The 13,146-nt window shown below is 51.3% G+C and overlaps 5 protein-coding genes across 5 annotated transcripts; all 5 read right to left on the reverse strand.

Moving 5' to 3' along the window:
- Positions 1–46: 46 nt before the first annotated feature.
- Positions 47–878, reverse strand: N7525_008865 (SDR family NAD(P)-dependent oxidoreductase; the record flags this gene model as incomplete). The annotated part of the gene is made up of 2 exons (XM_002562929.1): positions 47–233; positions 295–878. 2 exons carry the CDS (start codon positions 876–878, stop codon positions 47–49), a joined length of 771 nt encoding a protein of 256 aa, XP_002562975.1.
- Positions 879–2,482: 1,604 nt separating this feature from the next.
- N7525_008866 (uncharacterized protein) lies at positions 2,483–4,065 on the reverse strand (the record flags this gene model as incomplete). The annotated part of the gene is made up of 4 exons (XM_002562931.2): positions 2,483–2,812; positions 2,872–3,243; positions 3,294–3,885; positions 3,932–4,065. 4 exons carry the CDS (start codon positions 4,063–4,065, stop codon positions 2,483–2,485), a joined length of 1,428 nt encoding a protein of 475 aa, XP_002562977.1.
- A 628-nt stretch (positions 4,066–4,693) lies between these two features.
- On the reverse strand, positions 4,694–8,272 carry N7525_008867 (bifunctional cytochrome P450/NADPH--P450 reductase; the record flags this gene model as incomplete). Its single annotated transcript, XM_002562932.2, has 4 exons — positions 4,694–7,245; positions 7,302–7,742; positions 7,825–8,070; positions 8,152–8,272. The coding sequence occupies 4 exons, from the start codon at positions 8,270–8,272 to the stop codon at positions 4,694–4,696; spliced, it is 3,360 nt and encodes a 1,119-aa protein (XP_002562978.1).
- A 1,171-nt stretch (positions 8,273–9,443) lies between these two features.
- N7525_008868 (glycoside hydrolase family 16 protein) lies at positions 9,444–10,597 on the reverse strand (the record flags this gene model as incomplete). Its single annotated transcript, XM_002562933.1, has 2 exons — positions 9,444–9,744; positions 9,798–10,597. 2 exons carry the CDS (start codon positions 10,595–10,597, stop codon positions 9,444–9,446), a joined length of 1,101 nt encoding a protein of 366 aa, XP_002562979.1.
- A 1,759-nt stretch (positions 10,598–12,356) lies between these two features.
- Positions 12,357–12,862, reverse strand: N7525_008869 (uncharacterized protein; the record flags this gene model as incomplete). The annotated part of the gene is made up of 2 exons (XM_002562934.1): positions 12,357–12,719; positions 12,860–12,862. 2 exons carry the CDS (start codon positions 12,860–12,862, stop codon positions 12,357–12,359), a joined length of 366 nt encoding a protein of 121 aa, XP_002562980.1.
- Positions 12,863–13,146: the final 284 nt, after the last annotated feature.

Consider the following 13,146-nt stretch of genomic DNA (forward strand, 5'->3'; position numbering starts at 1 on the left):
TCATGCCCTAACCATCACCACGCTACATGCCATTGAACCCACAAAGTTATTCCCACCCACCATCCACACTAACAATCTGCCCAGTCGTATACGACGAAGCATCACTGAGCAAGAAAACAACCGTCTGAGCCACCTCCTCACCCGTCCCGACGCGCGGGATACTAACGGGCGGCATAGTGAACCCGCCCTGGATTTCCGTCGCCATGTCAAGCAAAGGCGTCTGGATAGAACCACTAACACAACCCAATCAGTCAAATCCAACAAACAACTGAACAACTGAACCCAAATACTCACGGCGCAACAGCATTAACCCTAATCTCAGGCCCAACCTCCTTCGAAACCGACTTCGTCAACCCAGAAACAGCATGCTTGGTGGTCGAATACGCAGCATGCAACGCAAACCCCTTAATCCCCTGAATACTCGACGCATTGACAATACTCCCCTTCCCACCCGGCGCAGTCTCCATAATGGCTCTCAGCTGCGCGCGCAAACAATACATCAACCCGGTAACATTGACACGCATCAGCATATCCCACTCGGCATCATCCTGGTCAACGAATTTACCAGTGCCGTGTTTTTTGCCGATCGTACCGGCCATGTTCGCCGCACCGTCCAGTCGACCGAAGTGCGAGACCGTATCGGCGATCCAGTCTTGTACGGCGCTTACATTGCTGATGTCCAGCACGGTTGTTGTGATTGTTGAGGCTGTTGCGGAACCGAATTCGACTTCGATGGTCTGGCGCGCTGTGGATAGGACCTTTTCGCTTAGGTCGGCGAGAGAGAGGAGGGCGCCTTGTGAGTGTAGTTGGCGTGCTACGGCCAGGCCGATTCCGCCTAGGCCGGTTACGGCGTATACTTTGCCTTTGACGGAGTCCATTGTGTAGGGTTTGTTCGTTGCGGGATTGGTTTGGGGGAGTGAGGGTTGTTGTGAATTGGGGGGGTGGATTTTGTTTTGGTCGTATATGGGCCCTGGGATGTGACGGTTACCTTTGGATATGGCGGGGATAACGTGGGGTCGGAGATGCTCCGTGGCCAATGTGTAGACTTCGGGTATTTTCGACTTGGATTTTATAGAGAATCGGCTAAAGATGGGGTCTAACACCCGAGGGCACTGGGCCATTTGTGCATATGTTGTAGATAGGATATGGTATATCGCGAACCATCTGTAGGAGTCAGAAATACTATTAATTCTCATCACTTGAGGAACTTACGAATCCCATGAGAACCAAATCGTCTACTTCATGCAGATTTGCTAGTATATTCAGTTCAATTCATTGTATACCCTCTACTCCGTCATCTGGCTAGCATTACGGATGAAAGCACTTATTGACTTGATATATGCCAGTGCATCAGTTGCAATTGCCAAGTTAACTCGAGACTTGGCAAGGCTTTTCAAGGAATTAACTTCGCCTGGGCCATATGAATTTGATATTCGATATATCTCCAGAATCCTCTTCTGTACATTAACGTTCCAGTATGTACAGCAATATCCATCTCAACTCCAAAATCACAAATGGGTATCTCAAAATGCAAAACCAACCCTCCACTCCCATCAAATAAACATCCCCGACAAAAGCAATCCTCCAACCATCAAAGACACCCAACCCATCGGACGCCTCACTGTCGCAGAGCTCTTCTCCGTTTTAGTCCCATATACAACCATCTGCGCATTCAAGCAGTACATCGTCTTCTTAGCCTCCGCCGAAGAACGCGAATCACAGACAGCCGTACAAGGATCCGGATCCTCATAAATCCACACCCCGTTCGAACAACAAGACTGTAAAACAGCCTTCATATCTCTGTTTGGACTTTTGGTCTGGTACAGCGGGACCTGGTTATAATATTGGATGTTGGAGGGCATGGAGGCGGGCACAGCGTCGCGCGAGTTGTAGCACTCGGCCGGCTGTGTGAAATTGGTGTTTATGGGAGATGTCATTGTTTTCCTTTTGTGGGCCGGGTGACCGTGATCCGGTGAATTATTGACGCGACGCGAAAAGAGGAAATTTTGATATTTCGCGGGATGTGTCGATCGCGGTTCGTGGGGTGAAATGAGATGGTTCGACTCGACAGTTCGACAACGGAGACGGAAGGGATAGTCGGGAGAGGTTAGAGAAAAAGAACAGGGGATTTTAAGAGTATATGTACGAAGATCTTAATATGCCCATTCTCTTTTGACTCCTGAACTGGGGGCCAAAAGTGCCAAGCCGGTATTGACTTGACTATTGGGGATGTTGGTGACAAGTGGAGTCTGAACTATCCAGCCGCACTGGACTCAATTCGTTGATCCCCTTTAGCCCCCATTGTAATTGGATTTTAACTGCGAACTTGAGTCAAAAGCCGAAAGTGGGAACTGATAATCCCGCTCCTTGCTTGGCTATTTGTTTTGTGATCTATATGTTGTATTGTATACTGCATGTCTTTCTATCTACGGGCTAGGGGGAACTCCTTAATCCCAATAACCAACAACCCTTACGGTCAGATTCACAACCGAGCCGTTTGATTGGCCCGTCGCCACATCTTCTTCCTGCGCTCATGCCCTTCGTCGAAATCAGACAGCCATTTCTGCTCGAACCGAGGTAGCCGTCGTCCCGTGCCACGAGGTTCCCCCGCAAGTTGCCGTAGGCTCTCGAAGTAGGGCTCGAATTCCGGATTGAGGACTGTGAAGCCTGGTCCATCGCTCTTCTGTGCTATACGGTCGGTTTCCCATTTTTCCTGTTCGGCGATCGAGGGCAGGTTTGCTTTGCCGGCTAGAACACGCGCCGCAGCGACGGCTTGCCATTCGAAGACTTTGAAGGTCAAGCCAGCACCAACCTGGCGGGGGTTTGTTAGCTTTCGACCCGGGCATCTGTGTTCTGGCTGGCTAGACTTACAGCGCCGACAAACACCAATGATGGATCATGTCTGTAAAAGACGTGTTGGTAGAGATCCGGCACTCGATTGTTCCGCGTGGGAACCTGAGGCAAGAAAGGCAAAGTCCAGCTAAAGCCAGTTCCAAAAATCACATGGTCAACTCCAGTCTCAGAGGTGCCGTCCTCGAAATGAACCGTCCGTTCGCCTTGATCATTACTCGTAATGTGCGAGATGGGCGGGCGACGCTGGATCTTAGGGTGCTGGAAAGCGAGATCTCCGAAATAGGCATTGTACCGACCCCGAACCACAGCAACAACTGGTGTCTGGGCGCTATCAACCAGGCTCACTGCCGTATCCGCGGCAGAAACAGACGCTCCGACGGTGATGACTTTCTGCGATGTGTAAGCAGATATTAAAACTGCCATGGTGGAAACTCATTTACCTTTCCCCGATATTTCTCAGGCCCCCGGTAATGCTTCGTATGTTGAACACTACCGGGATACCGCGCAGCAAACTCCTTCAGACCGGGAATCGCGGGGATAAACGGCACTGCGTAATGTCCTGAAGCCACCACAACTGCATCATACTCCTCGGACCACCAGTAGTCCGACTTGACACCATCGACAACTTCCGTCCGGCGGAATGTAAGCACCCATTTCTGGCTATTAGGATCTTTGATCGCGCGCTCAACGGTAGTGTTGTACTGAACGAGATCCTGATACCCCCTCCGGTTAAACAGGTCCTCAATATACTTCCTGATAACCGAATGGTGTCTGAAAGGCGTATCTTCCCCATGACGCTCAATCGACCACTGGGACCGAACTACAGGGATCTCCTCTTGAGAAAACGACATGGCTGCCGCGTTCACGTTAGTCTCCAGCGCCGGGTACACGGGTGAGTCCATGAACCGGTCCTGGGAGACTACGGGCATCCGGCACGGGAGATGCTCGGGGATTTCGAGAGGCGCATCTGCTGTTCGCGCTGATAGACCGTCAAAGTCTAACTCCTGTGGCGGCTCGTCGTCTCTTGATACCCTTTGTTCGTTAGTTGGGAATTGGTGGAGATATTAGAGTAACATACCAGCATCCGCCGGCTTTCTCTTGTCTTTCGAATACGCGGATGACGTCGAACGTTTTCTCTTGTGCTAGTGCGTCAACTGCAATGGCGCCAGCTGGGCCCGCCCCGATTATGGCTATGCTCTTGATCTGCGGCATGGTGTGGTGTTATGGATACTTGAGGGTTGGGTATATAGTCGCTCTTATGTTCAATGCTACTCGGCCGAGCAGCTCAAAAATGGGAATGTCTGGGGTGCAAATGTTTGACTCTATCACGCCATCCGACTCTGTTTTGGCGCAAATTTGGCATTGGCGTCCAATGAGGTTCCGGGTAGAATATATGAGATCGCCCAGATCAGGCTCGAATGTAAATGGAAATTCCCTTTTGACACATCAATGCCAAATTGAACATGCCCAGACACTCGAAACTGAAAGTTTCTTCTATCTTCCTCCCCGGGCCCATTGCCTGGCATCTCAGCCGTTGATATGATTGGCTGGCGGTATTGGAGTTTTACGGTCATGTGACGATACCCCGTGGGGCTCTTCAGGAACTGCATTCTGATTGGTTGAAACCACATGCCTTGGAAATCATGCCACCAACCAGTTCAACTTTTTATAGTTAACTAGTTAGCTACCTAGGTCATCAATCGGGGCTGTCGAACTAATATAAGTGAACCAGCGTCATGGACAGCAGGTTCGGTGAAATAACAAGATATTATGCAATCTGTAAATGGCGAATGACGATAATACAAGCGAAACCAAACCAGAGACCCAAAAAGCCGCTAAACTAAGTAAACACATCGGTAGCATAACGCTCCTTCGTCCGCAAATTATCAAAGAACTGCTCAGCAGCCTGATCCTCCTCAAGATCAGCACCAGGCGGAGTCTCCCCCTTCTCCCTAAGCTCAGCGTGCACCGCACGACGCCTCTCGAGATACATCTGTTTGCAAGCGTCGCGAATACCAGCACCAACACCAGTACTACCGCAAACATAAATATTCGCTCCTTCATCAAACAGCTTCACCAGCTCTTCGCGGTCATCAAGCATGGCATCCTGAACATGCTGTCCCTTGCTTCCATCAGCAGGGCGGCTATACGCCCAGCGGACATCGACAGCGCCGAGAGCAGCCCACTCCGCAAGTTCAGCAGCGTGGATATCATCCTGGCCCTTCGTGCGGCAGCCAATATACAACACCGCCTTTGCAGGCTTGAAAGTCTCGCTTTCATGGAGTTCATCTGAGTCAGGCGAGCTGCGGCGGCCGCGGATCTTCTCCGCGCGGTCCATCACGAATCCACGGAACGGGGCGAGTCCAGAGCCCGCGCAGGCCATGATCATCGGTGTTTCGAGATCCATGGGCGGCTTGAAGCCTGAGTGCGAGGGACGGACGGTGATGTGTGCGCGTTCACCGGCTTGGAGCTCGGAGAGGTAGTTGGATGCAACGCCGAGGTATTGTTCGATGCTTTCGCTGCCTTCTGGGGTGGCGTTGGCGAGGGCCGGAGCGCTGAGGACGGTGAAGGTTATCGAGCACTCGGATGGGTCGACGAGTGGTGACGAGGAGATGGAGTATTGTCGCACGCGCATTGGTGGGAGCATTGCGAGGAAGTCGCCGATCAGTAGCTTGATTGATGGATAGCGGATTAGCAGATCCAGCGGGCTGACGCGCTTCTTGACGATTTCTTCCGTGAAGCGGCTGGGGCTGGATGCGAGATAGCGTAGTTCGGCTTGCAGTTCCGCGTCTGAGATGGCGGCGTCGGCTAGGACATTGAGATCGCGCTTCGATGCGGGTTGGGATAGCTCGATGTAGGTGGATAGGAGCTCGAAGGCTGAGATCGGCGTGTCGATGGGGATCGAGGGGGAGGATGTTGAGCCTGAGGGTTTCTTGACTTTGAGCACGGCGTCCCAGGGGAGGTCGAAGCGGCGGATTGCGCGACGGACGACTGGGCTTGGGTTCACGGGTAGCACTGCGAGGTAATCACCGCACTGGTAGGTCATGTCTGACGGTAGCTTGAACTTGACTACTCGTTTGGCTGGGGCCCCGGGTGGCGTAAGGAGCTGGTTCTCAATGACGAAACCTTCTTCGAGCTGGAGACCCAGGGTGGATGCGCGCATACCCGAGCTCACTTCGACCTGCAATGAAGACTTCGGCTTGGCGGCGGGTTCCGGGCTAGTTCCACCGAATTTAGCCATCACGCCCGGCCAGAATAAGGTCTCGCCCCAGCCATCGAAATCGGTGAACATGTCTGAGTTTGCTGCGTCAGCAAGACCAATGTCGCAGAGCTTGTTGGCCCCATTGGTCTTGGCTAGTTCGTCGATGGCCTTGGGGACACGGTAGAAGGTTGACGACCAATCATGGTGGCCACAGCCGAAGACTGCGTAGTTGACACCTTCTAACTCGCTGCCCTTCAACTCACTGAGCCATTGGAAGAAGTGGGCCGCATTGTCCGGAGGCTGTCCTTCGTAAGACGCTGAGATAAAGACAACAGGGTCGTTCTTGGGGATATTTTGCATGGCTGAATCTAAAGAGTTTGTCTGCGCAGCATAACCGTATGCAGCGGCATCGTCGGCCAGCCTGCGGGCGAAGGCCTCACAGGTTCCTGTGTTGCTGCCGTAGAACACGTGCATGGGCTTCAGCTTGCCACCCGCGGGTGCAACCTTGGGCTTGCGATCCCGGCTGGCGGCGCCAGTCTCTGTGGGCCCGGCACCAGAGCCGCTGAGGGTAGTGCTTAGTTGAGTAGGGTCGAGTCCATCCCTCAGAGTCGCTTTCATGTGGAAATCCTTGGGCTTGATGGTAAGTGTCTGCTTAAGGCGGAGATCGTAGCTGGGGTTCTCCATCTGGAAGTTAAAGTTCTGCAGCAAAATCGCAACTACAAGGAGAGCCTCTTGCCATGCGAACGGCCGTCCAATACAGCCTCGCATGCCGTTTCCAAATGGCTTCCATGCATTCTTGGGCAGCTTCTCGAAGTTTTCATCGAGCATGCGCTCTGGCTTGAACTCGTCGGCGTCAGGGCCGTAGACCTTCGGGTCTCGGTGCATTTTGGTAAGTAGGAGCGCAATTGTCTCGTCCCCGTTAAGCACGTACTTGCCACCTCCAAGTGTAACAGGATCCTCCTTGTTCTTAGTGGGGTGGGGGTGCAGGGCAATCATCGGGGCTGTGGGGTTCAGACGCAGCGTCTCGCGCATCACAGCGGTGATGTATGGCAGCTTGGACATGTCATCAACGGTGATCTTGCGTTTACCAATCACACGGTCGACTTCGTCTTGAGCCTTTCTGTATGCGCTGGGGTTTTTGAGAAGATGGTAGAATAGGAATGACAACATGCCGGAGGTGGTCTCGTGCCCTATCAAGTTATAAGTCAGGTCTGAAATAATGCGTCCGTTTCAGAACTCCACTTACCAGCGATGAGGAATGTGATCATGTTGTCTACAATCGAGTCATCTGTCATACCCCGGCCAGTCTGCGGGTCCCGACCCAGGATAAGCGCATTGAGAAGATCCTTCTTGTCAACGGGGTTCTCTTTCCGTGAATCAACTAATTCCTTGGATAGATTCCGCAGATACTCAATGTCACTCCAGTACTTGTTGTTCTCTGAAGTGGGGAGGTTGTTGAGCAAAGCAGGCTTAAGAGCCCGATGTCCAGACACAGATAGCAAGCCAACCATTGCCTCGACGAATGGGTGCATTTCATCATGGTAGAACGAGTTGAAGCGGGTGCCCATAGCGCAAAGAGCAATGGTATCTAGCGTCAAGCGGGTGAAGTCATCTGTAACCTGGATTGGGGCAGCAGGGCCAATCCGAGCCCATTTCATAACCAGTTGAGTGGCAATATCATACATTTCTAAATGCAAAGGTTAGCCAAACTTGTTCCATTCCTTGCCTGGCGCATAGGTCTCGAATCCGACAGAAGAGGGTTCACCGACCATCAAACATGCCGCGAATCATCAGCGGACCGAATGCAGGAACAAGAATGCGATGCGCGATAGCCCAGTTCTCTTCACCGGGATAGTTCGCGGTAAAAAGACCGTCGTGAACACCATTGCGAATCTCAGCCAGACCAGCGGAGACCATTTTGCTGAAGCGTTCCTCGTCACAGACTTCGTCCACTAGCTCGTGGGAGCTAACGAATACTCGTGCTCTGCCAAAGGTGGTCAAGCGATAGATTGGGCCTGGAAAGTGATAAACACAGGAAGGAATTAGCCCAACAATTTGTCATATACATCCCTGGTCGTGAGGGCCTAGATCCATACCATAGCTATCGGCCATCCGCTCAAAGCTTTGCAAGGGCAACTCGGGCTCGATGTCGTAGACGTTTCCTAAGAATGGGACACCCTTGGGGCCCGGGATTGGGACCTGGTCGGTCGAGCTCATGGCGTATAATGTCCGCCTTTCGCTTGATGATTTGAATCAATTTGGATGAATGGATGTTGACTTTATGATGAAACACAGCTTCGAGTACGTAATGGCGGGGTTGGAAGAATACCTAGGGATGTACTAGGCCCTGGTTCACGTGGTAATGCAGACCAGCAACTGTACAATATATCAAAATGTACTTTAGAGCTGCAGGTAGAAATATGGAATCGATGCAATAGAACAAATTTGGAACAATCGAAGTCGGGAGGGCTCCGAATTATAAAAAAAGAAAAAGTGTGACCTCACCGACTGAGATACCTCGGTACCTTTTTTTCTTCAAGTGTACAATATTGTAATCCGAACAGCTTTCATATATGGAAACTGCATAAATTTTCATAACTTCATTTATTTCATTGGTTTCATTTGCTTCATCTGTTTCACCGGTGTTGAAATGCCTAGTTCCGAGACGGGCCATTGGTCCAAGTCCCAATCACAAATCGCCGTCTATCGATCGGCCATGCCGAGATCTCTTCAGCCACAATTTCTACCTCGACCCGTCGGATTTGGCGCGAATCCCGATGACACGGATTTCTAGAAGGGGGACCTCGGCATAACCGAACCCACTCTATCCACACCTAAGGGATTGCTCTCGGAAGTATCCCTATTCGGGTACACCCTAATCACAGCCGGGCCATAAACGAGCCCGCCTCCGACTACTCGGGCCGTGTCTTAACTATAACATGGAGACATCTTATTTTGTGCACTTATGTGTACATCCCTCGAGGATATCATCATGCATAGGCGCATAAGATAAGTATTTGTAATGTGCTGCAGTTGTTAGGTGAGCTGTCATCGGGTGGCTTCACCGAAGTCGCGATATTCTCAATTCTAAACGCCCTGCTAACGCGAAATATTGAGACCGAAAGAGAACCCGTTTTATATGACAATATATTTACATGGATGTGCGGAACGACGCCAACGAAAGGAATTGTGACCCAAGGATCGAAAGGGGGATATCAACAAAACAAGGGAGCGGAGGCAGCACAGATGTCCAAGATTGAAGTCATGGCGGCAATCTGTAAGACCAGACACGGCGCGAAACGAAAGAAAAAGGAATCAAAGAACTATTCATTATGGAGGTCCGAAAGCAAGTTCGTGGGGTTACTGGTGCCTGTACTTGACAAGCCCGCTAGTTGCTGACCTGCTGGTAACCACCGTTATGCTTCCACTCGCTCTGCCTCCAGTCTTTTTGGAAGTTCTCCATCTCAGCACGGTTAAGAGGAACCGGGTTATTGCCGAGCGCGTTCTCGAGACGGCCCTTGCGGCGCTGGCGCAGGCAGAAGAACAGGAAGCCTGCGATAGCAATTGCACCGGCGACGCCGGCGCCAATGTACACTCCAATGTGGGCTCCCTCGCCGAGATCATCCCACTTCTCTGACAGAGACTTGGGCTCTGGTTTGTTCAGTTCGTTCAGTGCAGTCGAGTTTCCTCTGTTTCGTCCCATTAGCCATATCCTGCGTGGTTCTAGTCTGGACACACTTACTCTAATATCTCGATGCTCTCCCAGGAACCTGAACGGTCTCCGTAGCTGTACTCCTTGCCCGAGTGGAAATCTTTAACACGCAGCTTGCCAAGCGTCATAGTAAAAGGGGCGGTATCCCAGTCGACAAGGCCACCAGCCCAGTCGATAGTACCCTGTGGGGCATCTTTCCGGCCAGCGGGCCAGAGACTGAATTGGACACGACACGGGGTCTGTGGGTAGTTCTTGCCAAACAAGGCGGACTCATCGTTGTACGGGAGTTCGCGAACCATCTCGCCGTCAATCCACCATTGGAGTTTATCCTGGTCCCAGTATGTGGTGTAGTTGTGGAACTCGGTGTCTGCGTTCGCCACGTGGTGATGGCCGCCGCGATCGAAGGTGGTATCATTACCCTTGCCAAAGAAGTTGGACTGCACTTCACTAGTGTTGTATCCCATCCACTCCCAGTCGATCTCATCCAGATCGTCAGACTCCAAGACAACACTGCTGACTAGACCCTTGCCCGTGGCCATCTTGACGTGAGCTTCGACGACACCGAAGAAGATATAGAAGTTGGACTGTAGGAGAGTGGACTCCCCCTCCCTCTGCAAGGTGAACTTGGCTCCATCGTCTTCGTACTCGTAGGTTCCGGTGGTCATATTCCAGATCTTTTCGTCCAAAGTCGTGTTGAAGTTCCATGTGTGTTCAGTGCCCAAAGCGGGATCGGGAGGACAGTCCTCCTTGGTCGGGTCACACTCGGTTGAGGTTTGAGCGGTGGCATAGCCAGCCAAAGCTGCCAGAATGGCAATGCGAGAGAAAAACATGGCTGATATATGAACAATTGCTCAGGATGCTGCTGTTGGACCGTCCAAAAAAAGAAAAGAATGGACTCGAGACTACTCGAGATTCGATAAAGAGTGGATGTGCGAGTGCACGGTAAAGAATGGAAGGCAGTCTGCCAGCAGCAAGCTAAGTGTGTGTTGAAGGGAACATTAAGAAAACGGGGGGAAATCAGCCACGACGGTCCAATTTAGGCGCAAAGTGGACTCGGTGCATTATGGGCTAGTAGTGTTTTGGGCCTGGTTATTTTTGTGTGCACCGTTGGAGAGCGTAAGGGGAAAGCTGCAGAGATTACGGAGTATGGTCGAATTTGCTAGCTAGCCGGTCTAGGTTAGGAGGTTCCATTTTGGCGCATGCCACTAGCCTCTTTGGGCCATCCCCCAAGGGCCCTGTGCGCCATGCTTAACCCCTTTGGGTTTGCCTAGTTTTTCCTGCTAAAACTACTTTTAGGCGGGCGAAGCTGATTGGCTGCCAATTACCCACCGATTGGCTGATCGCAAAGAAACCCGATAACCTTGGATCGAATAAGGCATAGACGGATTACCAGGTCTGTTGTGCAATACTATATATGGACTAAATGGATTATATGGGACACAGCTCTATGTACTCCGTACGGAATTGGTTATTCCTCGTTTTATCTACAGAAATCCCTTGGCTCAAATGCAGGATAAGACTAGTTGTTTAGCTCACGCCTGGGCCATTCGAGGGAACAAAAGCTGCAATGAAGATCAAACGCCCAATTGATAAGAATCGCCACGGGGTAATAACTCCAAGATTACAAGATTACACTACGGAGTACAGATCATCATGCATGTGCCCCTTGAACACAACATATGAGAATCATAGCATCTGAGTACATACATATGTAGCAATAACCTACAATATATTTTCCTTCAGTTCTATGAACCCTGCAACCAAACTAAATTTTAAGAAAGCTCCGCTCAGGGGGATCCAATAACAAAGCCACCAAGAAGCCAAGTCCCAGTGAATGAGTGGGGATGTCTAACCCTTGGAAGTTTTTCTTTTTTTCTTTTTTCCTTCTTTTTCCCCCTGTGGGCCTTCCCCCTGTCTTACCTGCCCTCGTTAATGCACTTTCCCAACAGTGCTAGCTGAATGAATGAACCATACACCCACGCCCACGCCCACGCCCTCTCTTATTCGTCGAAGCTGCGAAATACCGGGTGCGGCGCTTTTTTATGCGATGACCATTGGATAGGCTTAGCTGCCAGCTCGGAGTTCTATTAGGGGAGACTTCGGCAATTCTGATCGATCAAACGCCACTGCTCGGCGGTGACACACAGCCAAGTCCCGCTGGACCAGGCCAAGGCGTGTACTCCGTGGTCCCTCACCACTCAGGTACCCGCCAGGAAGTTGTCCAACTGGGTTATGTAGACATCCAGCCACATGTTCAGTGTACATTGCAAGGGCTAAATCAGACTGTTATTGACCATGCACTAGGACCCAAACTCAGGGGGATTGGCATCCAGATCAGATTCTGAATTAAAATACAAAGCATCACACGCACAGGCCAGACAATCCATTCCAAGATTTATTTCTCATCGAGTCGTAAAAGCGCGCAGTCATATGTATGTCATGTCTCATAATAAACATTGGCTCCGTCAAACGTGTCCATCCGTGATCCACCCATTTCCTCCAAGTCATCAAAACAAAAATAGCGAACGCCAGTCCCCATTGATACGTCAAGACCATTCCACATCTCTTATGTATAATCCCCACCATGGCTCATGGCTCCGACAGATAAACCTTAGCCGGTCGTCGCAAATCATCATGATCCCTATACCGGCGTGAACTGCGCACAGTAGTCGGTTTCTCAACATAGTCGACGTACGTCGCAGACGGGCGACGGCGCTGTCGCTTTCCGCGGCTACTCGTGCTGCTGCGAGTAATTGGAGGCCGGTAGCCGACGTCAGACGTATCGCCACCGCTCCATGCACCGGGAAGTCGGAATATTCGCCACAGCCAGAGGATGAGGAGGGTCCCAGCGATGGAGCCGATAACGATACCCGCAATTCCACCGCCGGAGATTGTGCTTGGGCAGGTATCGCCGCTTGACTGCCGGGGCTCGAGCATGGAATTTATAGGGGCCTGGAGAAGCGAAAGTATTCCACGGTTAGCTTTTATGAGTTCCAGAATATGTCATCCGTGGTTCTTTGTTCGGCCCGCGCGGGTGTTGCTTGGGTGAGCCACTGAAATGGGCTTCAATAACGACCATGGATAACACTTACCATAACTGCAGTGTAGACTCTCTATTTAGCAATACTTTTAGTCTGATATCGGGAATTAGTCCCTGGTGGCTCGCAATTGTATGCAGGGCAGTGGGTCTCGATGCGATGCGATGTCGTCTCCAGCCCAAAAAAAGCGTTGGTATAGATGATTGAGGCCAAACTATCCACACACCAGATGGAAAAGAGAAAAGAAACTAGACCCAGAGCCTCACATCTTATTAAAACCAGGAGCGAGTCTCACAATCCCCCTCTTGATTGCGCCCCCAACCTCCTCTCATCCCGCTTCT

Source organism: Penicillium rubens (assembly GCF_028828025.1).
Source record: "Penicillium rubens strain IBT 27055 chromosome Unknown utg000003l_segment0_segment0, whole genome shotgun sequence".
Classification (NCBI taxonomy): Eukaryota; Fungi; Ascomycota; class Eurotiomycetes; order Eurotiales; family Aspergillaceae; genus Penicillium; species Penicillium rubens.